General features: G+C 46.4%; 1 protein-coding gene across 9 annotated transcripts in view; it reads right to left on the bottom strand.

Annotated features, from left to right (window-relative positions):
• The window catches only part of LOC134358814 (Kv channel-interacting protein 2-like), a 513936-nt gene that overhangs the window by 17611 nt on the left and 470399 nt on the right, over positions 1 to 25926 (bottom strand). For 5 of the 9 annotated variants that reach the window (XM_063071331.1, XM_063071329.1, XM_063071328.1 and 2 more), the window contains exons 2-4: positions 19420 to 19544; positions 3904 to 3973; positions 18 to 88 (exon numbers count right to left, since the gene is read on the bottom strand). In XM_063071331.1, coding sequence (XP_062927401.1) covers positions 18 to 88; positions 3904 to 3973; positions 19420 to 19544 — 266 coding nt within the window. The remainder of the gene's footprint in view (positions 1 to 17; positions 89 to 3903; positions 3974 to 19419; positions 19545 to 25926) is intronic. The other 4 variants (XM_063071326.1, XM_063071323.1, XM_063071322.1 and 1 more) reach the window with 1 other exon arrangement.

The following is a 25926-nucleotide window of genomic DNA, read 5'->3' as shown; positions in this document are numbered from 1 at the left end:
GATAAGAATTCTCTTACCTCAAAGCTGACAGAGCCATTATGGTCGGTATCAAAAGCATTAAACAGGAAGTGTGCATACATACTGGAATCTGCAATGAAAAGTACATGAATTACAGGCAAGGAACAGGGAGACTTGCTTGATTGTTACACATTTCCAAACACAAAATGAAATTCATTCTCTACACTGTCCCATCACACACTCCCAGGACAGTGACAGCACAGGTTAGACACAGAGTGAAGCTCCCTCTACACTGTCCCATCATACACTCCCAGGACAGGGACAGCATGGGTTAGATACAGAGTGAAGCTCCCTCTACACTGTCCCACCACACACTCCCAGGACAGGGACAGCACGGGTTAGATACAGAGTGAAGCTCCCTCTACATTGTCCTATCACACACTCCCAGGACAGGGACAGCACGGGTTAGATACAGAGTGAAGCTCCCTCTACACTGTCCCATCACACACTCCAAGGGCAGGGACAGCACGGGTTAGATACAGAGTGAAGCTCCCTCTACACTGTCCCATCACACACTCCCAGGACAGGGACAGCACGGGTTAGATACAGAGTGAAGCTCCCTCTACACTGTCCCATCACACACTCCCAGGACAGGGACAGCACGGGTTAGATACAGAGTGAAGCACCCTCTACACTGTCCCATCACACACTCCCAGGACAGGGACAGCACGGGTTAGATACAGAGTGAAGCTCCCTCTACACTGTCCTATCACACACTCCCAGGACAGGGACAGCACGGGTTAGATACAGAGTGAAGCTCCCTCTACACTGTCCCATCACACACTCCAAGGGCAGGGACAGCACGGGTTAGATACAGAGTGAAGCTCCCTCTACACTGTCCCATCACACACTCCCAGGACAGGGACAGCACAGGTTAGATACAGAGTGAAGCTCCCTCTACACTGTCCCATCACACACTCCCAGGACAGGGACAGCACGGGTTAGATACAGAGTGAAGCTCCCTCTACACTGTCCCATCACACACTCCCAGGACAGGGACAGCACGGGTTAGATACAGAGTGAAACTCCCTCTACACTGTCCCATCACACACTCCCAGGACAGGGACAGCACGGGTTAGATACAGAGTGAAGCTCCCTCTACACTGTCCCATCACACACTCCCACTCCTAGGGCAGGGACAGCACGGGTTAGATACAGAGTGAAGCTCCCTCTACACTGTCCCATCACACACTCCCAGGGCAGGGACAGCACTGGTTAGATACAGAGTGAAGCTCCCTCTACACTGTCCCATCACACACTCCCAGGACAGGGACAGCACGGGTTAGATACAGAGTGAAGCTCCCTCTACACTGTCCCATCACACACTCCCAGGACAGGGACAGCACGGGTTAGATACAGAGTGAAGCACCCTCTACACTGTCCCATCACACACTCCCAGGACAGGGACAGCACGGGTTAGATACAGAGTGAAGCTCCCTCTACACTGTCCTATCACACACTCCCAGGACAGGGACAGCACGGGTTAGATACAGAGTGAAGCTCCCTCTACACTGTCCCATCACACACTCCAAGGGCAGGGACAGCACGGGTTAGATACAGAGTGAAGCTCCCTCTACACTGTCCCATCACACACTCCCAGGACAGGGACAGCACAGGTTAGATACAGAGTGAAGCTCCCTCTACACTGTCCCATCACACACTCCCAGGACAGGGACAGCACGGGTTAGATACAGAGTGAAGCTCCCTCTACACTGTCCCATCACACACTCCCAGGACAGGGACGGCACGGGTTAGATACAGAGTGAAACTCCCTCTACACTGTCCCATCACACACTCCCAGGACAGGGACAGCACGGGTTAGATACAGAGTGAAGCTCCCTCTACACTGTCCCATCACACACTCCCACTCCCAGGGCAGGGACAGCACGGGTTAGATACAGAGTGAAGCTCCCTCTACACTGTCCCATCACACACTCCCAGGGCAGGGACAGCACTGGTTAGATACAGAGTGAAGCTCCCTCTACACTGTCCCATCACACACTCCCAGGACAGGGACAGCACGGGTTAGATACAGAGTGAAGCTCCCTCTACACTGTCCCATCACACACTCCCAGGACAGGGACAGCACGGGTTAGATACAGAGTGAAGCTCCCTCTACACTGTCCTATCACACACTCCCAGGACAGGGACAGCACGGGTTAGATACAGAGTGAAGCTCCCTCTACACTGTCCCATCACACACTCCAAGGGCAGGGACAGCACGGGTTAGATACAGAGTGAAGCTCCCTCTACACTGTCCCATCACACACTCCCAGGACAGGGACAGCACAGGTTAGATACAGAGTGAAGCTCCCTCTACACTGTCCCATCACACACTCCCAGGACAGGGACAGCACGGGTTAGATACAGAGTGAAGCTCCCTCTACACTGTCCCATCACACACTCCCAGGACAGGGACAGCACGGGTTAGATACAGAGTGAAACTCCCTCTACACTGTCCCATCACACACTCCCAGGACAGGGACAGCACGGGTTAGATACAGAGTGAAGCTCCCTCTACACTGTCCCATCACACACTCCCACTCCCAGGGCAGGGACAGCACGGGTTAGATACAGAGTGAAGCTCCCTCTACACTGTCCCATCACACACTCCCAGGACAGGGACAGCACGGGTTAGATACAGAGTGAAGCTCCCTCTACACTGTCCCATCACACACTCCCAGGGCATGGACAGCATGGGTTAGACACTTTGGACCATTCCCAATGATTAGGATAACACTGAAGCCATAAGTTCAGATCACACACATGCAAACTGATGCTCGATATTTCAGAACAGAAGTTAAGCACTTTCCCACAATGGTCAGTGTAGTTATTATTGACTCACCCCTCCACTGACCTCAATAGGTTAAACACATCCTTGCAGGTCGGAGTTATACATGGGAGCCAAATGGTTGTTACTGGACAAGTTCTGATTAAAGTTCACCAGTGTGAAACATTAACTCCATTTCTCTCTCCATAGATGCTGCCTGACATACTGAGTATCTCCAGCATTTTGGCAGTTATATAAACAATTCTGCTTTCCAAAACACGTTGGAGAAACAGTTGAGATGTTCTGACACCCCAACAGTGTTGCAATCACTTCTTCTTGACACCTGAGTTCGATTTAAGAAACTGAATTTAAGTGCTGTCCTGGTGTGATTGGAACTCACCAGCAAGCACAGCTCACTGCTAGGTAGTGCAGAAAAGAATACAACTTTAGCCCTCATAAATGATGCATGAAGTCTTGTGCAGCTCAGAAAAATGCTAGAGGAGCTCAGCAGGTCAGGCAGCATCTATGGAGAGGAGTAAACAGCCGATGTTTTGGGCTGAGACCCTTCGTCAGGACTGGAGTAGAAGAGGGCAGAAGCCAGAATAAGGTGGGGAGTTGAGGAGGAACAGATAGCAGGTGATAGGTGAGACCAGGTGAGGGAGATGGTGGTTGGGTGGGGAAGGGGGTATGAAGCAAGAAACTGGGAGAAGATAGGAGGAAAGAATTAAAGGACTGAGGAAGAAGGAATCTGATAGGAGTGGATGATGAACCATGGAAGAAAGGAAAGGAGGAAGGGAACCAGGGGGAGTTGTTGTGCAGGTGAGGAGAAGAGAAGAGAAGGAGTGAGAGGGTAACCAGGATGGGGAATGGAAAAAGAGAGGAAGGAGGGAGAAGAAATTACCAGAAGTTGGAGTAATCGTAGTTCGATATTCATCTGCACAAAGGCTACCCAGACAGAATATGAGGCGATGCTCCGCTAACCTGAGCTTGGCCACATTGTGGCATTAGAGACGACCATGGGCTGACACTTCAGAAGGGGAATGGGAAGCCAAGTTGAAATGGGTAGCCACCAGGAGACTCTGGTAACCCTCAAAGCCAGTGGCATTCACACTCACCTCCTTGAGGGAAGAACTGGGAATAGATCTGTTTAAAAGTCTCTTCATTAACCACACCACTGGGACACTCCTGGGGACAAGGAGAGAATGTAGAATTACATTTCAAATCTGTGTAATTGATGCAATAACATCTTTTCCTTAAATGTAGCTGTGGATGGAGGAATGTGATCTAGATACTAGAAATTGTTTCATAGGCACATTGTAAATGAATACAGACAGTAATACACATCAGGATCAATGCATATAAACTCATTTCAAAGTGAACTCAAAATATATCTATTATTAAAGTACATACTGTATATGTCACCATATACAACCCAGAGATTCATTTCCTTGCGGGGATTCACAGTAGATACAAAGAAGCAGAACAGAATCAATGGAAAAACTACATACAAAGACAAACAACCAATGTGAAAAAGAAGACAAACTATGTAAATACCAAAACAAAACAAGTAATAGTACTAATAAATAAATAAGTAATAAGTAATATTTTGAATATTAGTGATTGCGTCCATAGTTTGTGGAATCAGTTCAGTGTTGAGATGGGTGAAGTTACCCTTGCTGATCAGGAGCCTGATGGTTGAAGGGTAATAACTGCTTCTGAACCTGGTGGTGTGGGACCTGAGGGTCCAGTACCTCCTGCCTGATGGCAGCGGTGAGAAGAGAGCATGATCTGGATGGTTTCCATTCCTTGCTGATGGATGGTGCTGTCTTGTGTCAGCGCTCCTTGTAGATGTACTCAATGGTGGGGAGAGGCTTTACTGTGATACACTGGGTTGTATCCACAACTTTTTATAGGCTTTTCCATTCATTCGTATTTCCGTATCAGGCTGTGATGCAACCGGTCAAAATAATGAAACTGGATTTGGTTATTTGATGTATATACAATCACTGATATCTGTGTAAAAAAATATGCAAACTCCAACTTGCGCCTTTCACTCACAAGGAACAAGCCTCACAGTGAGATTTATTTAACTCTATATAAATAAATTATAAATAAATAAATAACCGATGGTGAGACACATTAAAGTCGTTTAATTGAAAAATACAACCACCAGTAATTTTCCTTGCAACACACACAAAATCCCAAAACATCGACTGTACTTTTTTCCATAGATGCTGCCTGGCCTGCTGAGTTCCTCCAGCATTTTGTGCGTGTTGCTCGGATTTCCAGCATCTGCAGATTCTCTCTTGTCAGTAATTTTCCTTCCACTATTGCTGTGAGCTATGATATGAACTGCCTGGCTCTCGATGTCTCAGCCTCAACCTGGTGTCTGCCCCAGCAAATATACAAATAGTTACCACAGGGGGAAGGCCGTAAACATTTGAATGTTTGGTAGGGAGTGGACATGAAAGTAAAATAGGCTGCAGATGCTGGAATCTAGAAGGAAAACAGAGTGCTGTAAGAACTCAGCAGGTCGGGCAGCACCTGTGGACACAAAGAGATGGTTAACATTCTGGGCTGAGAGCCTGCATCTGGACTGAGAGGGAAAGGGGAGGATTGGCAATGCACTACAAAGGCCGTTGGCTGACATGTTGAGCCAGATAGGGAGAGTGTGACGGGCAGAAGGAGTCTAGAGGGGGAAGAGGATGGGAGGGATTGACAAAGGGACAAGAACCATGGTGAATCGTAGGGCACTGAGTAGTATGGTATCAGAGGGATCTGGGAGTACAGAGTGATAACTCCTTGATAGCGGTGTCACAGGTAGATAGTGTCATAAAGAGAGCTTTTGGCGTATTCATTTGTTAATTATGTTCCATGTCGTGTGACATGGAGGATCATGGTCTTTCCATGACCATGATTATTCTTGGCAAATTGTTCTACAGAAGTGGTTTCCCATTGGACTTCATAAATCAGAGTATTGAGTACAGGAGTTGGGAAATTATGTTGAGCCGGCGGGAGGAGAAGATGGCAGCGCAACGCGCGCGCGCAGCTCTCCAGTGAAAATGATATCATTTCTGCTAAATAGGGGCCGTGGACAATTCTGATTTGATGGAGACAGACGTGAAAGCACAGAGGAACATCTGGAGAAATTTCTGAAATGCCGGTTTGCTGCTGTTGTTACTGCGTGGTCGCGAATCTTCCAGAGGGAAGGCCCCCAAATCCCCGGCTTTGCTTGCTGCTGGCGACCAAGACTGAGGTCAAAGTGTTCGGCAGAGATGGTGCTCGGTAGTCGGTGTCGGAGGGCTGATCGGAGGCTCAAAGTTTTCGGACGACTCAGAGTCGGACTGTGGTCGGGCATGGCAGGGAGAGTTTTCTTCCTTCTCCCATCTCCGTGAGATGTGGGATATTCGAGAGACTTCGAACTTTTTTACTGTGCCATGGACTGTTCTTCATCAGGTTATGGTATTGTTGCACTGTTGTAACTATATGTTATAATTATGTGGTTTTTGTTAGTTTTTCAGTCTTGGTCTGTCCTGTGTTTTGTGATATCACACCGGCGGAATATTGTATCATTTGTTAACGCATGCATTACTCAATGACAATAAAAGAGGACTGTGTGTCCTCATAATCTAATCTAAGTTGTATAAAATGTTTGTGAGGTCTAATTTGGAATAATGTGGGCAGTTCTGATCACTTACCTGCAGGAAAGATATCAATAAGATGAAAAGGGTTCAGAGAAAACTTACAGGGATGTTGAAGACCCGAGTTACAAGGAAAGGTCAAATATGTTCGGACTTAATTCCCTGGAGTTTAGGAGAGTGAGGAGAGATTAGATAGAGGTATGCAAAATTACAAGGGGTATACATAGGGTTAATGCAAGCAGCTTTTTCCATTGAGATTGTTTGAAACTGGAACTGGAGGCTATAGGTTAAGGGTGAAAGGTGAAATATTTCTTTATTCAGAGGGTGGTGTGAGAGTGGATTGAGCTGCTGGTGGAAGTGGTGGATGTGGGTTCAATTTCAACACTCAAGAGAAGTTTGGACATGTACATGGATGGGAAAGGTATGGGGGACGAAGGTCTGGGTGTGGGTTGATGGGACTAAGCAGAATAACAGTTTGACATGGACTAGATCGACCATAGGGCCTGTTACTGTGCTGTCGTGTTCTGTGACTCTAAAACCAGGTGGACAACAATGAGAGAACTTCAGGGCTGTGAATTACCAGAAAATGGAAAATTCAATGCTCACACCATTGGGTTGTAAACTTCCCAAGCGGATTTTAAGAGGATGTTTTCCAGTTTGCATTTGGCCTCTCGGTAACAATGAGAGAGCACAGACAGTTGCTGTGGGAGTTGGGAAGGAAACCAAAAATGGGAATTATGTCTCTACTCTTTGTGTGGCCACACTCCTTGAATTACCACACCCTTACCACCCTGAAGTTAGCTTGCTGGGATCTCTGCAGTGAAGATCTGCTGTAGGTGCACAAAACTGAGTGCAGAGGCAGATAGTCTGAAGATGTCCCTGTGGGAACCCTTTTCTTCACTTCTGGTTGGTGTCTTAGTGTAATTGCTGCCGTTGGGATTGAGGTACAGGAACAGTAGGTCCCACAACCCCAGGTTTAGGGACAGTGATTACCCTTCAACCATAAGGCTCTGGAGCCAGCGTGGGTAACTTCACTCACCTCAACACTGAACTGATTCCACAAACTTTGGACTCACTTTCAAGGACTCTACAACTCATGTTCTCAGTCACAAACAAGAGGAAATCTACAGATGCTGGAAATCCAAGCAACACATACGCAATGCTCAGTGGGCCAGGCAGCATCTATGGAAAAGAGAATAGTCGACGTTTTGGGCCAAAACCCTTCATCAAAACTGGAGGAAAAAACATTGAGGAGTCAGAGTTAGAAGCTGGGGGGAGGGGAAGGAAAACTCAAGGTGATAGGTGACACCGGGAAGTGGGGGGGGGGGTGGTGAAGAAAAGAGCTGGTAAGTTGATTGGTGAAAGAGATACAGGGCTGGAGAAGGGGGAATCTGATAGGAGAGGACAGAAGGTCATGGAAGATAGAAAGGGGGGAGGAGCACCAGAGGGAGCTGATGGGCAGGTAAGGAGATAAGGTGAGAGAAGGAAAAGGGAATGGGGAATGGCGAAGGGGGGGGGCATTACCGGAGGTTCGAGGAAGTTCATGCCATCAAGTTGGAGGCTCCCTAGACGGAATATAAGGTGTTGCTCCTCTAACCTGAGAGTGGCCTCATCGCGAGAATAGAGGAGGCCGTGGGCTGACATGTTGGGATGGGAATGGGAATGTTCTCAGTACTATTTGTCTATCTACCTATTTATTTCCTGTTAGTTTGTTTCTTTTTTATTTGCAGTTTGTATTCTTTCACACATTGATGTTTGTCAGTTTTCTTTGTAGTTTTTCATTAATTCTATTGTACTTATTTATTCTATGATGAATGCCTGCAAGAAATTGAATCTCAAGATGGTATATGGTGACATTTACATCCTTTGATAATATAGATAAACTTTGATGTTCGTTGACATACAGATGATTAGAACACCAGTGGGATCCCTTAGGTGCACCTGGGGTCTGAGCATGCTAACATTCTCTCACTGTGCTGATGTGAATTATGTGCATGGTTTGTCCGTCCCGACCGTGGACTTTGCCACGAGGTCTGTGTGCCCTCGCAGACTGCGGAACAAGATCACTCAGGGTATGCACACTCCAGCCAATTAGTGTCTCATTGTGGTGGGATTTAACTCTCTTTCTCTCATTCCAGTCTTGTCCAGACTCGACCAAAGGCTGAGCAATGTCAGTGCTCCCTGTTTGCCGTTGTCTAGGCTCCAGGAAAGGAGACTGGCATTTGGATGGATGGATGGATCAGGCATAAGGAGTGTTATTTATCTAGTATTAACTTACTGCTGCTGAGCCACTGTATCAGCATTGGATTTAGTTTGAAAGTTCTAGTTAATGACCATGTTGGCCTAGAGTTTACTGTGTTGTTCTCTTATTACTGCCCAGTTCCTATTAAAACTGTTGATCAGCTTCAGCATCTCTCTCTCAGCAAAGTCTCAACCAGAAAACGGACCCTGCAGAGGAAGAGCAGCTGACCTTGGCCCTGATAGTCATTGGCCAAATACGAGAGGAGTTACAGTCAGTTGAAGCTGCATTGGGCAAGGTTACTGTAACAGAATGGCAAACACAGTCCATGCCGAAGTTCACGGAGGAGAGACTAAAGTCAGTAGGAGCTGGGTTGGCTGGTGTGTCTCACGCAGTGCGACAGCTACTTTCAGAGCAGTAAGCTCAGTTCCAGCTGGAAGAACAGGTGCCAGTCCTCGCAGCGAGGGCACAGCAACTCACCGCAAGACAGCCGCAATCAGGTGGCAGTGATTACTGCTCTCGCCAAATGCAATTCCGCAGCCTTTCGCCACATCAGTGCCACTCCCAGCATCTCCAAGATCTTCCTTTTCAACAGCCTCAGTAACTTTGGCCACAGATGCCCTGACTCCTGTGACTGGTTCGGCTGAATTCCTCCACCAGGTGGATACGCTCGTGACCCCGATAACTACGGGAAATTTATTAACCAAAGTGAGCTGACTTTCTGAGCCTAGCCTGATTGGTTCACCGATGATGCATTTAACTGGCATACATGATAAATCTCTTAGATGGATCCCTATGTAGCCTGTTCAACACTCTGTGGGAACAAGGTTTCCCCCGGCAACCCAGTCGTTTCGACAATTGATTGTTGAGTTCAAGAGAGTTTTTTTTTTATCTTCCGTGCAGGATCAGGAGGCTGCCCACCGACGCCTGCATGCTTGTGGTGGAGAAGGGGAGGAACGAGAGACCCCTCGTCACTGCCGTCCAGTGGGGGCTGAGTGCGGGGTCTGGCACGACATTGTAGCGGGTGGTGAGCAGATCAGTTTGGACTGCCTGATTAATCTGGCCATTCGAAATGACAACCGGGCAACTGAGTGGTGCAAAGAAAGGCTACTCTTTTGATCGCCGTCTGTCTTCGGCCTCTCCTGCATCACGCATTGGAGGAGCCCGTGCTGGTGAGGCACATGCACCTATCTCAGGAGGAATGAGATTGGCGCGGGAGGACATGCTCCTGCTTCTGTTGTGACTATCCAGGACGCTTCCAGGCTTTGTGTCACAGGACCCCAGTAAGAGAGGATGCCCGTCAGCAGGAAGGGGAACCTTGATGGGTCAGTTCTCCCTGCAAGCGTCTCCCCTTCGTTGTGTAATGCTCCAGCCTTCGTTGTTGTGGGGGTCTTGGACCCATGGGCTTCAGGCATTTATTGACTCCGGGGCAAGTGAGAACCTCATGGGTATCTCTCTGGCTCAAAAATAGCCAGTTCTAACTCAGCAACTGAGAGAAAATATTGACGCCAAGGACCTGGATGGCCTTCAACACCTCCAGTGGCCAGTATAAGTACCTCATCTTGTCCTTTGGTCCGGCCAACGCTACTGATCTTTTTCAAGCCCTGGTCAATGATGTGCTCAGTTACGTGCGGAATCAGTTTGTTTTCATGTAAATGAACAACATTTTGATCTATCCCCGCTCTCTGCCAGCATGTCTGGAGGGCTCTGAGACGGCTCCTCGGGAATAACCTTTACACCAAACTAGAGAAGTGCATTCCACAAGGAACAGGTGTCACTTTCAGAACCAGAATCGACATCAGGTTTAATGTCTCCGGCACAGGTCACGAAATTTGTTGTTATGTGGCAGCAATACATAACAAAAATTGTGATTTTATATATACATAATTTAAATTAAATAAATAGTGAAAAAAAGTAGAGGTAGCGTTCATGGGTTCAATGTCCATTCAGAAATCGGATGGCAGAGGGGAAGAAGCTGTTCCTGAATCATTGAGTGTGTGATTTCAGGCTTCTGTACCTCCTTCCTAATACTGGCAATCAGAAGAGGGCATGTCCTGGGTAACGGGAGTCCTTAATGAAGGATGCTGCCTTTTTGAGGCATCGCTCCTTGTCGATGTTCCGGATGCTGGGAAGGCCAGCGCCCATGATGGAGCTGACTGAGTTTACAACTCTCTGCAGCTTATTTCGATCCTGTGCAGTAGCCTCCACCATACCCGATGGTGATGCAGCCAGTTGGAATGCTCTCCACGGTCCATCTGTAGAAATTGTTGAGTGTCTTTGGTGACCCTCAAGCTCCTAAAGAAATATGGCTGCTGTCGTGCCTTTTTTGTAGCTGCATCGATATGTTGGGTCCAGGACAGATCCTCAGAGATGTTGACACCCCGGAACTTGAAATTGCTCACTCTCTCCACTCCTGATCCCTCTCTGAGGACAGTGTGTGCTCCCTCATCTTACCTTTCTGAAGTCCACAATCAATTCTTTTGTCATACTGTGGTTGAGTGCAAGATTGTTGCTGTAACACCACTCAACCAGCTGACCTATCTCTCTCCTGTACACCTTCTGAAATTCTGCCAACAATAGTTGAGTTGTTGGCAAATTTATAGGAGGCTTCTGAGCTGTTGCTAGTGTAACGCGCTGTAATGTTTCATGCTAATGTAATGGTTTCTCTGTAGCGCAATGTTTGGGTTATGAGTAGGGATAACAGGGGCTTTAGAATGTACGCTGGCCAATGAGGGGAGATGTTTTTCTTTCTTGTGCGCCCGAGTGAAGGGTTCACAGTCTTTTGTTCGGCAGAAGATGGAGAGAGATGGAGTCTGATCGATTGCATGACATTCTGAAGTGGGAGGGTGACCAGCCAGATGTCGTGGTGCACATAGGCACCAATGACATAGCAAGGAAGAGTGAAGAGGTCCTGGACAGTGAGTATAGAGAGCTTGGTAGGAAGTTGAAAAGCAGGACCTCAAGGGTGGTAATCTCAGGATTGCTACCTGTGCTAGATGCCAGTGAGGGTAGGAATAGGATGCTCTGGAGGAGGAACAAGTGGCTGAGGAACTGGTGTACGGGGCAGGGTTTCAGATTTCAGGATCATTGGGACCTCTTCTGGGGCAGGTGGGACCTGTACAAGAGAGACGGGTTACACTTGAACCACAGGGGGACCAATATCCTTTCAGGGAGGTTTGTTTGTGCTGTTGGGGAGGCTTTAAACTAGATTTGCAGGGGGATGGGAACCAGAGTGCCAGAGCTGACAGTGTGGCTGGGGTGAAAATAAATGATGTTGAAAGTTTAAGCAAATCCGCTGATAGAAAGGTTGTGAGTGGTGGTAATCTTCTGAGGTGTATATATTTCAATGCTAGGAGTATTGCGGGGAAGGCGGATGAGTTGAGGGCGTGGATTGACACGTGGAATTATGATGTTGTAGCAATTAGTGAAACTTGGCTACAGGAGGGGCAGTACTGGCAGCTTAATATTCCAGGGTTCCGATGTTTCAGATGTGATCGAGGCAGAGGAATGAAAGGTGGGGGAGTAGCATTGCTTGTTAGGGAAAATATTACTGTAGTGCTCAGGCAGGACAGATTAGAGGGCTTGTCTACTGAGTCCTTATGGGTGGAGCTGAGAAACAGGAAAGGTATGGCCACATTAGTGGGATTGTATTACAGACCACCCAATAGTCAACGAGACTTGGAAGAGCAAATCTGCAGAGAGATAGCAGGCAACTGCAGGAAACATAAAGTTGTGGTGGTAGGGGATTTTAATTTTCCATACATTGATTGGGACTCCCATACTGTTAGGGGTCTAGATGGTTTAGAGTTTGTAAAATGTGTTCAGGAAAGTTTTCTAAATCAATATATAGAGGGACCAACTAGAGGGGATGCAATATTGGATCTCCTGTTAGGTAACGAATTAGGGCAAGTGACAGAAGTCTGTGTCGGGGAGCACTTTGGTTCCACTGATCATAACACCATTAGTTTCAATTTGATCATGGACAAGGATAGATCTGGTCCTAGGGTTGAGGTTCTGAACTGGAAGAAGGCCAAATTTGAAGAAATGAGAAAGGATCTAAAAAGCGTGGATTGGGACAGGTTGTTCTCTGGCAAAGATGTGATTGGTAGGTGGGAAGCCTTCAAAGGGGAAATTTTGAGAGTGCAGAGTTTGTATGTTCCTGTCAGGATTAAAGGCAAATTGAATAGGAATAAGGAACCTTGGTTCTCAAGGGATATTGCAACTCTGTTAAAGAAGAAGAGGGAGTTGTATGAAATGTATAGGAAACAGGGGCTTGAGGAGTATAAGAAGTGCAAGAAAATACTTAAGAAAGAAATCAGGAGGGCAAAAAGAAGACATGAGGTTGCCTTGGCAGTCAAAGTGAAGGATAATCCAAAGAGCTTTTACAAGTATATTAAGAGCAAAAGGATTGTAAGGGATAAAATTGGTCATCTTGAAGATCAGAGTGGTCGGCTTTGTGCGGAACCAAAGGAAATGGGGGAGATCTTAAACAGGTTTTTTGCGTCTGTATTTACTAAGGAAGCTGGCATGAAATCTGTGGAATTGAGGGAATCAAGTAGTGAGACCATGGAAACTGTACAGATTGAAAAGGAGGAGGTCCTTGCTGTCTTGAGGAAAATTAAAGTGGATAAGTCCCCGGGACCTGACAGGGTGTTCCCTCGGACCTTGAAGGAGACTAGTGTTGAAATTGCGGGGGCCCTGGCAGAAATATTTAAAATGTCGCTGTCTGCAGTTGAAGTGCCGGAGGATTGGAGAGTGGCTCATGTTGTTCCGTTGTTTAAAAAAGGATCGAAAAGTAATCCGGGAAATTATAGGCTGGTGAGTTTAACATCAGTAGTAGGTAAGTTATTGGAGGGAGTACTAAGAGACAGAATCTACAAGCATTTGGATAGACAGGGACTTATTAGGGAGAGTCAACATGGCTTTGTGCGTGGTAGGTCATGTTTGACCAATCTGTTGGAGTTTTTCGAGGAGGTTACCAGGAAAGTGGATGAAGGGAAGGCAGTGGATATTGTCTACATGGACTTCAGTAAGACCTTTGACAAGGTCCCGCATGGGAGGTTAGTTAGGAAAATTCAGTCGCTAGGTATACATGGAGAGGTGGTAAATTGGATTAGACATTGGCTCGATGGAAGAAGCCAGAGAGTGGTGGTAGAGAATTGCTTCTCTGAGTGGAGGCCTGTGACTAGTGGTGTGCCACAGGGATCAGTGCTGGGTCCATTGTTATTTGTCATCTATATCAATGATCTGGATGATAATGTGGTAAATTGGATCAGCAAGTTTGCTGATGATACAAAGATTGGAGGTGTAGTAGACAGTGAGGAAGGTTTTCAGAGCCTGCAGAGGGACTTGGACCATCTGGAAAAATGGGCTGAAAAATGGCGGATGGAGTTTAATACTGACAAATGTGAGGTATTGCACGTTGGAAGGACAAACCAACGTAGAACATACAGGGAACAACAGGAATTCTGCAGATGCTGGAAATTCAAGCAACACACATCAAAGTTGCTCGTGAACGCAGCAGGCCAGGCAGCGTCTGTAGGAAGAGGTGCAGTCGATGTTTCAGGCCGAGACCCTTCGTCAGGACTAACTGAAGGAAGAGTGAGTAAGGGATTTGAAAGTTGGAGGGGGAGGGGGAGATCCAAAATGATAGGAGAAGACAGGAGGGGGAGGGATAGAGCCAAGAGCTGGACAGGTGATAGGCAAAAGGGGATACAAGAGGATCATGGGACAGGAGGTCCGGGAAGAAAGACGGGGGGGGGGGACACAGAGGATGGGCAAGAGGTATATTCAGAGGGACAGAGGGAGAAAAAGGAGAGTGAGAGAAAGAATGTGTGCATAAAAATAAGTAACAGATGGGGTACGAGGGGGAGGTGGGGCATTAGCGGAAGTTAGAGAAGTCGATGTTCATGCCATCAGGTTGGAGGCTACCCAGACGGAATATAAGGTGTTGTTGCTCCAACCTGAGTGTGGCTTCATCTTTACAGTAGAGGAGGCCATGGATAGACATGTCAGAATGGGAATGGGATGTGGAATTAAAATGTGTGGCCACTGGGAGATCCTGCTTTCTCTGGCGGACAGAGCGTAGATGTTCAGCAAAGCGGTCTCCCAGTCTGCGTCGGGTCTCGCCAATATATAAAAGGCCACATTGGGAGCACCGGACGCAGTATATCACCCCAGCCGACTCACAGGTGAAGTGTTGCCTCAGCTGGAAGGACTGTTTGGGGCCCTGAATGGTGGTAAGGGAGGAAGTGTAAGGGCATGTGTAGCACTTGTTCCGCTTACACGGATAAGTGCCAAGAGGGAGATCAGTGGGGAGGGATGGGGGGGACGAATGGACAAGGGAGTCGCGTAGGGAGCGATCCCTGCGGAATGCAGAGGGGGGGGAGGGAAAGATGTGCTTAGTGGTGGGATCCCGTTGGAGGTGGCGGAAGTTACGGAGAATAATACGTTGGACCCGGAGGCTGGTGGGGTGGTAGGTGAGGACTAGGGGAACCCTATTCCTAGTGGGGTGGCGGGAGGATGGAGTGAGAGCAGATGTACGTGAAATGGGGGAGATGCGTTTAAGAGCAGAGTTGATAGTAGAGGAAGGGAAGCCCCTTTCTTTAAAAAATGAAGACATCTCCCACGTCCTAGAATGAAAAGCCTCATCCTGAGAGCAGATGCGGCGGAGACGGAGGAATTGCGAGAAGGGGATGGCGTTTTTGCAAGAGACAGGGTGAGAAGAGGAATAGTCCAGATAGCTGTGAGAGTCAGTAGGCTTATAGTAGACATCAGTGGATAAGCTGTCTCCAGAGACAGAGACAGAAAGATCTAGAAAGGGGAGGGAGGTGTCAGAAATGGACCAGGTAAACTTGAGGGCAGGGTGAAAGTTGGAGGCAAAGTTAATAAAGTCAATGAGTTCTGCATGCGTGCAGGAAGCAGTGCCAATGCAGTCGTCGATGTAGCGAAGGAAAAGTGGGGGACAGATACCAGAATAGGCACGGAACATAGATTGTTCCACAAAACCCAACAAAAAGGCAGGCATAGCTAGGACCCATACGGGTGCCCATAGCTACACCTTTAGTTTGGAGGAAGTGGGAGGAGCCAAAGGAGAAATTATTAAGAGTAAGGACTAATTCCGCTAGACAGAGCAGAGTGGTGGTAGAGGGGAACTGATTAGGTCTGGAATCCAAAAAGAAGCGTAGAGCTTTGAGACCTTCCTGATGGGGGATGGAATTATATAAGGACTGGACATCCATGGTGAAAATAAAGCGGTGTGGACCAGGGAACTTAAAATCATCGAAAAGTTTAAGAGCGTGAGAAGTGTCACGAACATAGGTCGGAAGGGATTGAACAAGGGGTGATAAGACCGTGTCGAGGTATGCAGAAACGAGTTCGGTGTGGCAGGAGCAAGCTGAGACAATAGGTCGGCCAGGACAGGCAAGTTTGTGGATCTTGGGTAGGAGGTAGAAACGGGAAGTGCGAGGTGTGGGAACTATAAGGTTGGTAGCAGTTGGTAGAACATACAGGGTTAATGGTAAGGCACTGAGGAGTGCAGTGGAACAGAGGGATCTGGGAATACAGATACAAAATTCCCTAAAAGTGTCGTCACAGGTAGATAGGGTCGTAAAGAGAGCTTTTGGTACATTGGCCTTTATTAATCAAAGTATTGAGTATAAGAGCTGGAATGTTATGATGAGGTTGTATAAGGCATTGGTGAGGCCGAATCTGGAGTATTGTGTTCAGTTTTGGTCACCAAATTACAGGAAGGATATAAATAAGGTTGAAAGAGTGCAGAGAAGGTTTACAAGGATGTTGCCGGGACTTGAGAAACTCAGTTACAGAGAAAGGTTGAATAGGTTAGGACTTTATTCCCTGGAGCGTAGAAGAATGAGGGGAGATTTGATAGAGGTATATAAAATTATGATGGGTATAGATAGAGTGAATGCAAGCAGGCTTTTTCCACTGAGGCAAGGGGAGAAAAAAACCAGAAGACATGGGTTAAGGGTGAGGGGGGAAAAGTTTAAAGGGAACATTAGCGGGGGGGCTTCTTCACACAGAGAGTGGTGGGAGTATGGAATGAGCTGCCAGACGAGGTGGTAAATGCGGGTTCTTTTTTAACATTTAAGAATAAATTGGACAGATACATGGATGGGAGGTGTATGGAGGGATATGGTCCGTGTGCAGGTCAGTGGGACTAGGCAGAAAATGGTTCGGCACAGCCAAGAAGGGCCAAAAGGCCTATTTCTGTGCTGTAGTTTCTATGGTTCTATGGTTCTATGGAGAGAAGATACCAGAACGGGGAAGCTGTAGTCTGCAGGATGGAGTGGATTTGGAATGGGGTCAGGAGTCAATGGAGAAAATCAATAGAGAACGAACAGACGGGAAAACCTTTAACTCCAACGTTGCACATCAGACTGTTTCATGAGCATGGGCCCTTTTTCTTTTTTGTTTCTTTACTAACCTATATAGTCAAATTAAAAGTTATAAAGCTCAGTCGTTTAATTGTATATTGTGTACTGTTTGTTATTTCGTGGTACTGATTTGTAACAGGGGAACACATCACGCAGTGTCCACCCAAACAAGATTTCTCAAGCTTGGCCAGGCCAGAGGCTGTCTCCCCCTTGCTAAGTGAGTGTTACACTGGCCACACAGTCATGGGTGTGGAGAGAGTAGAGCAGTGGGCTGAGCACACATCCTTGAGGTGCAGTGGTGTTGATTATCAGCGAGGCAGGGTTGTTATTTCTGATCCACACAGACTGGTCTTCCGGTGAGGAAGTTAAGGATCCGGTTGCAGAGGAACTTCCAGGTTCTGGAACTTATTGTTAAGACCTGTAGGAATGATTGTTTTAAAGACTGAGCAGTAGCCTGACATATGTCTGAATATATCCTCACCCCTTCCAAATGGACCTGTGTAAAGTTCGGGCAGTCACAGAGTGGTCCAAACTATCTATGGTCAAACAAGTGCAGTGCTTCATGGGGTTTGCAAACTTTTATTGCAGCTTCATCGGAAATTTCAGTTCCATCGCGGCCCCCATAAATGCACTCACCCAGAAGACATCTGCAGCATTCCTTTGGACATGTGAAGCAGACCGAGCATTCTCAGCACTAAAACGACACTTCACCACTGTCCCGGTGCTTCACACCCAGACCCATCTCATCCTGTCCATTTGTCCTTGAGGTGGATGCATCAGGTGTCAGCATTGGAGCTGTACTCTGCCAGTGCTCTTCTGCAGATAACCCGCTGTGCCCCTGTGCCTTCCATAACCCGTCGCTTGATCCCGGCAAGTGTAACTACGATGTTGGGAACCGAGAACTACTAGCTGTCAAGAGAGGCCGTGGAAGAATGGCAACACTGGCTGGAGGGGCCAGAGCACCCCTCTTTGGAATGGACAGATCACAAGAACCTCTTCTACATACATCTGGGACACCAAGAGGCTCAACTCCCGTCAAGCACGTTGGGTCCTTTTCTTCACCCGGTTTAATTTCACCCTCACCTTCCTGTCATCATTAGCACAAGTCTTGAGTTTGGACTTCCAAATGAGGAGCTGTTAACTGCCCCTTCAGAGTTCCGAGATTTTATGTCAGGTTAACAACATTTCCAGACTCACAAGGTCTGAAATTCATCCAGTCTGTAAAACTGGGCTTGCTGAATGGTGCAATGCATACTCATTATAGAACATCGAACATCGAACACTACAAAACAGCACAGGCCCTTCAGTTTGCAATGTCGTAAGGTCAATCTGACCCTTTCCTCCCACATAGCCCTCCATTTTCTGTCATCCATCTGCCTATCTAAAAGTCTCTTGAATGTCTCTAATGTATCATTCGTACTTCTTCAACCACCCCTGGCAAGGCATTTCATGCCCCTACTACCTCCTGTGTGAAAAGTCCACCTCTGATATCCTCCCTATACCTTCCTCCAATCACCTTAAAATTATGCCCCCTCATATTAGCTTTTCCGCCATGGGAAAAAGTCTCTGGCTGTCTACTCGATCTCTGCCTCTTGCCATCTTGTACACCTCTACCTAGTCACCTCCCATCCTCCCTCTCTCTAAAGAGAAAAGCCCTGGCTTGCTCAACATTTCCTCATAGGACACGTTCTCTAATCCAGGTGAACCTCCTCTCCACCTTCTCTAAAGCTTCCACATCCTTCCTATGATGAGATGATCAGAACAACACAATATTTTAAGAGTGATCTAACCAGAGTTTTACTAAGCTGCAACATTACTTCATGGCTTTTGAACTTAAACCCCCAACTGATGGAGGCCAACACGCTATACACCTTCATAACCACTTTATTAACTTGCACAGCAACTTTGAGTGATGTCTAGACTTAGACCTCAAGATCACTCTGTTCCTCCACATTGCTAAGAATCCTGCCATTAACCCTTCAAGTTTGACTTTCCTACGTGAATCACGTCACACTTTCCTGTATTGAACCCCGTCTGCCACTTCTCAGCTCAGCTCTGGATCCTGTCCATTTCCTGTTATAATCTGCGACAACCTTCTACACTAAATCACCAACCTTTGTGTCATCTGCGAAATACTAACCCACTCTTCCAATTCCTCACCCGTCAGTTATAAAAATCACAAAGAGCAGAGGTCCCACCTGGATATGCAGAACACGGTGCAGTTAACTCCTGATGAGAACTAGACTAAGTGACCTCACCAATAACACAGCAGAGCCAATGTTTGTCCTTTTCCCATCTCCTCTAGAGAAGGCTAGCTGAGCTGGTAACCTCCTCACAACCCCACTGGCAACTTACGGTTTTGAAACCCCGGTAGAGGACCTGCAGCTCCTTCTTGGTGAATTTTGTTTGTCCTTGAAGCTGTTCGAGTCCTTCAGGTCGGTGACACACAGTGGAGGGCTCAAACTCATCCTCGATGCTGTCTGTCGGGGACAGAGGCAAAGTGGGAGAGACAGAGTTAGGGCGGGGTATTCGAGGCTGCTGTGTCCGCGGACGAGCTTTGTGCAGAACGGTGGGGGGGGGGAATAGAGTGAGGCATTGAGAATGGGAAAGGAGGAAGGAAGAGGAGAAAGGAAAAAGAAAGGACGGGAAAGGAAGGGGGATATACCATTTGGTCCAATGATTCTCCTCCCACCCCACAAACATTTTAGCAGTTAAACTCTTGCCCTGGACTATGAGAAAGACCTTGCCCATTTCAGGCTGATTTAAGACCACTCCCCACTCTACTCCCAACAATCAGCAAGTTTACTTGGTTGTGAAATACTATCTGGCCATCTTGTGACACTGAAACCAAATTATCACCCCATGAAGCACAGAATCTTATGACAGAAAAGGTGTCTATTCAGCCTGGATACCTTTGCTGGCCCTTTGAAGAAGTTATCCAATTAGTCTCTTCTCTTACTACTTGCAAATCTCCCCTTCCGATTCCCTTTTGAAGGGGAAGGTTATTTGATAATCTGCTTTCACCATTTTTCCAGGCAGCAGATTCCAAATTCGCAGTGGCTTACTGTGTAATGTCCTCATGACCTGCCACATTAGACAAGCTTCCTCACCTTCATCTGTCTCTTTCACTACCTTAATCTGTTTCTTGTGGTCACTGGGTATTTGGCCACAAACATGGTTTCCTCTCACCTTCCCTTTTGATTTTGTACAATCTCCCATTGACTTTCTTTGCTCCTAGGAGAACAGCCTGTGTTTTTTTCAGCAACAAACACTCTGCAGGGAAAACTCAGTGGGTCGAGCAGCATCTGCCCACCTGTCTGTCACATTAAACCTCTCTTCAGTCCAATCACCTCAGAGTCCTTCTTCAGCCCAGTCCCCTTCTTCTCTTTATTCTGGTCATCTGGCCTCTCCACTCTCGGTCCCAGTGCAGGGTTTCATCCCGAAATATTGACAATTCTTTTCCTCCCCACAGGTGCTGCTCGACCTGCTGATTTCTTCCAGATTGTTTGGTGCCCCAGATTCTCCTATATATCCTTAGCTTCTCCTGTCTCTCCCTATGCTGTAGGAAGGACGTGAATGCACTGGAGAGGGTGCAGAGGAGAGGCTGCCAGGTGGTTCCATAAGACCAGGAAATATAGGAACAGCCACAGGCCAGTCACTCAACATATCTGTTCCATCATTCAGTCATGGCTAATTTTTCTCAAACTGATTCCCACCCAATGACTTGGCCTCCACCATTCTCTGTGGCAACAAATTCAATGGATTTACCATCCTCCAGATGAATAAATTCCTCTTCATCTCTGATCTAAAGGGACGTCCCTTCACTCTGTGCCCTGCGGTAAAATGTTACATTTCTGAGGAGAGTCTGGCTAAGCTGGCGTTGTTTTCCTCAGATGAAGGAGGTGTGCAGGAACTGACAGAGTTATATAACCTTACACAAGGTACAGACTGGGTAGAGCTTAAGAAACATTTCCCCTATTAGACAAGTCTAAGACCAGAGGATGCAGATTTAAAGTGAGGAACGAGAGGGGATCTGAGGGTGAAACTTTTCACCCGGGGCGGAGGGGGGGGGGGAATGTAGGAATCTGGAGTGGCTGCCTAAGGAGGTGGTGGAGGAAAAGGGGTGTTAAGGGCAACTTCTTCACGCAGAGGGTGATCAGTGCACGGAAGGAGCTGCCAGAGGAAGTGGTTGGGGCAGGTAAAATAACATTTTAAAACAGTTGGATAAGGATGTGGATGGGTAAGGTTTAGAAGGATTTGGGCCACACACAGGCAAAAGGAATGAGGTTGATGGGGTTCATGGTCAGCCCTGGATGAGTGGGGCCAAAGAGACTGTTTCGATACACTCCTGGGAGGGTTTCAGCCTGAGACATCAACTGTTTATTCCCCACCCCCATAGATGCTGCCTGACTTGCTGAGTTCTTCCAGCATATTGTGCGTGTTGCTCAAGATTTCCATTGCCTGCAGAATCTCTTGTGGCTCTCTAAACTCAGGATTGCACTGGGCCAGACTCTCCAAGCACCACTCAGCCTCTTCCAGCAGCAGTAACTTGCCCTCCCTGGGCTTGAATGACAGGCCTGCCAAGCCCAGGGGTATGACTAGGAGGCTGACCACCACTGCGAACCCTGCACCACTTGCATACCATTGGTTTGTGGGCTGGGACCTCAGGACCAGCCCTTGCGGCAGCAATGATATCATCTCGAAAGCCAATCCCCGTCTTCAAAACCGATTAATTGGCTACAGTGGCATCTCATTCCCTTTTACGAGCAATTTGTGAACAAAAATACTGCCAGGTTAACCAAAATAAGAAGTTATTTTATAAACAACAAGGAACCGCAGATGTTGGAAACCCAAAGTAAAAATAGAAAATGTTAGAAACCCTGACTGGTAAAACAAAATTGTTATGGAAACAGCAACGAAGAATCCTTCTACATCTGAGAGTGATGGTATTTCTGCGTCTCCTCCTGGGACTGGTGTGACTGACAGTAGTGAAAGCGGAGAGGAAGCTACTGACATGACGATGGACCCTGAACACAAGCAGAGATGGAGGACCTTCATTGCTGCCCTAAATGCCAGCGGTATAATTGACAGTAAGTAAGTAAGTCTCCTCAAAGGAGATGCCTGACCTGGGTGACTCCAACGTTTTCCATTTTTATTTCAAGGGATTATTCTATTTGATTGGAATCTTAACTAAAGACGGAAACAGTATAAAATAATCCCAAACAGCTGTCCGATAAAAACATGAGAATGCAGAGTTCAGAGTGAAACCGAAGACAGCACAGTTTATGTTTTTAAATCAAATAAGCATTTAATCCCTATTTTATTTGTTTTTGTCATGTTCTCCCTTTGCATTCAATTATCATACAACAGTGTTTTCCGTTAAGGTGTAGAATTAGTGCAGATTGGGGAGAAGGAGCATTGTTAACGAGGACACAAGAGAGACTGTGGATGCTGGAAGTCTGGAGCAACACACAAAGACACTGGAGACACTCAGCGTCTGTGGGGGGAAATGCACAGTTAACGTTTCCAGTTGGGACCTTTCATTTGGACTGAAACATCTCCAGCCTATAAGTGCATACTACATGAGAGCAGTATTAGGCTATTCGGCCCATTGACTTTACTCTGCCATTTGATTATGCCTGATTTATTATCCCTTTCAACCCCATTCTCCTACCTAGTCCATATAAGCTTTGTCACCCTGACTAATCAAGAACCTATCAACCTCTGTTTTAAGTGTACCCGCAGACTTGGCCTCCACAGATACTGCGAGTCCCTTCAGCGGCTGTTTCATCGTTCCAGCATCTACAGTGTCTGACGTGTGATAACAGTCTAAGGTCAAAGTGGTGAGATGAAGTAAACTTCCAAAAATCTGCTAGTAGTTGGCACATTTTCAGAAAAAACACTTCTATTTCAATCTTTCTGCATGTTGCACAACAACATAATAGCTTGTTAAATAGTTTTACTACTGTCACTCATCCTGCACTGGTCATTTTTCATCTTTTATTGCTGCTGTTTCACATGTTTATATGGCTGCTTGTTTTATTGTAGTAGTGTCAGTAACATTATACTTACATAAAAATGCACCTCATACTTTATAGCAACCTGTCAATCTTCAGGCCATGACTCTCAAGGACTTGTGCTAATATTATTTGTGACTCTATGTGCTGGATCTTTAACTATACACATGTCCTGTGTGTGACTATATGTACTGTGTTTTGCACTTTGGCCCTAGAGGATCGAAGTGTAAGGTTGAATGACAGCAAACATAAACTTGAGGTTGAATTTGTACCGGGGGCCCCATACCACCAGGTTCAGGCGTAATTATTACCTAACAACCATCGTGCTCCTGATCTGACATGGATAACTTCACTCGTCTCAACACTGAACTGATTCTACAGCTTGTACACTCACTTTCACGAACTCTACAACTCATGTTCTCAATATTATTTTTTATTTGCACAGTTTGTCTTCTTTTGCACGTTGGTTTGTCAGTCTTGTTTATGAATAGTTTTCTTGTCAATTCTACTGTTTTTTTAAAATTTTCTTGTAAATGCCTGCAGGAAAATGAATCTAAGGTAGCTTATAATAACATGTACATACTTTGATAATAAATTTGACCTTGACTTTAAGGTACAGTGAACAACTTTGTTTTGCATGCTATTCATACAGACCATTGCATTATAACAGTGCATTGAGATAGTACAAGGCCAAACAATAACAGAAAGCAGAACAATATCAGTAATTCTTAGAGTCGTAGAATTTCAATTTAAAAGAATGATTTTAAGAAAAGAATGATTTTAATCTGCAGAGACTGCTTGCAATAATTCACTGGCATCACCTTTTCCTGTTTTCCTGTGAAAATAAGTTTTCCGGGAAATCCGGAGAGTTTAAAGGGAGCAAGAACTTTGAGCCTTGGCTCAGGCTGCTCACTGCAGACTAATGACTGAGCCAAATGCTGAAGCATCAGCGTTTCTGATCAGTCAGATACTGGGTTTCAGAGCTTCACCGTGCTGTGTGACACGGAGGCACCCAGGCAGATGAATGCATTCCTCTGGATAGAATGGTGGAGACCATCACTGTAATAAGTTGCTCCTGATGTGGTTTACTGTAACAAACATATCTGGCCATCCAACACTCACAACACGCTGGAGGAACTCGGCAGGTCGGGCAGTTTCCGTGGAAACGATCAGTCAACGTTTCGGGCCGGAACCCTTTGTGAGTCCTGACAAAGGTTCCGGCCCGAAACGTCGACTCATCGTTTCCACGGATGCTGCCTGACCTGCTGAGTTCCTCCAGCGTGTTGTGAGTGTTGCTTTGACCCCAGCATCTGCAGAGTATTTTGTGTTTATATCCGGCCATCCATTTAGATGCATCGTGCCAGACAGTCTTTGGAATTGGAATTGGCTTACTATTGTCACACGTACCAAGATACAGTGAAAAAAATTGTTTTGCATACAGATTAGACCATTACCCAGTGCATTGAGGCAGTACTGGGTAAAACAGTAACAGAATGCAGAATAAAGTGTTACAGCTACAGAGAAAGTGCAGTGTAGGCAGACAATAAGGTGCCAGATCATGAAGACGTAGATTGTGAGGTCAAGTGTCCATCTTATCATACGAGAATGTCATTCATAGCCTAATAACAGCGGGATCGATACATTAATATGGTGGGGTCTAAAACTCGAGAGCAGAGCTTAAAGGTGAGAGGAGAAAGATTTAAAGAGGACCTAAAGGGCAAGTTTTTCCGGACAGAATATGGTATATGGAATGAGCTGCCAGAACTATGAGAGAGGAGGATATAATCACAAAGTTATAATGTTTAAAAGACATTTGGACAGGTTAACAGATAGAAAAGGTAGTCGCTAGCGTAACACTTTTACAGCTCCAGGTATCAGTGTTCAATTCCCGCCACTGCCTGTAAGGTGTTTGTACATTCTTCCCACGACCGTATGGATTTCCGCGTGGTGCTTCGCGGCCCTCCCACATTCTAAAGACGGGTGGGTTAGTAACGGTCAGTGAGTTGTAAACAAGTTATGTGGTACTGGAGGTATAACGACACGTGTGGGCTGCCCGCAGCCTATCTTCGGACTGAGTTGGACGTTGGTGCAAACGACGTATTAACTGCTTGTGTCAATGTTTTGATGGACATGTGACAAATAAGACTAATCTTTAGGGAAGCTTGGCTATTGGCCAAATGCAGACAAACAGAACTTGCTGAGGAACACAGCCTGGTTGGGATGAATGAGGAGCCTGTTTCTACAAACCCTCAATTAACAAATCTATTTCTTTTGCTGTATTAAATTTATACAGCTATCTTTCCACTAGAATACACCATACCAAAATACCAATTTGTCTTTTCAATTCAGGTAGTTTAGCTTAACAAGATCTTTTACTGGAACAATTTCCATTTGTAACATAAGAGGGAACTGCAATTTTCAATATAGATTCTGCAAGGGAAATGCAATTGTGTTATAAGGTACAACAGTGTGAACACAATTTGATTTCTCGGGCAGGATACAGTAAGTTATATACATTTTGAATGATTGTAGAGCGGAGCATGGTATTGGAGGAAATATTACCGCAAGCAGTGACTGCTGCTCGGTGCGGGAGCTGGTGATGTCCTGGTTTGCTGTTCAGTGGTTGATATACAGTATACACACAGCCCGGACTGGATGGTGGGCAGTTCTGGCAGCTGCCAGAGGCAGTACAAGCACCAGTCAGAATGTGACAAAATATTAATTAATGCACCGAATGCTCACATTTTATTTTTGTGCATTTTCTGAGTTTAATGTATGACTTCTAAAGGCACAGCATTGATGGGTGGTGCAGGGTGCAGCAGTTAGTGCTGCTGGCTCTCAGCTC

The sequence above is a fragment of the Mobula hypostoma genome, chromosome 19 (assembly GCF_963921235.1).
Source record: "Mobula hypostoma chromosome 19, sMobHyp1.1, whole genome shotgun sequence".
NCBI classification, from domain to species: domain Eukaryota; kingdom Metazoa; phylum Chordata; class Chondrichthyes; order Myliobatiformes; family Myliobatidae; genus Mobula; species Mobula hypostoma.
This window is presented reverse-complemented; position numbering and strand designations above follow the sequence as displayed.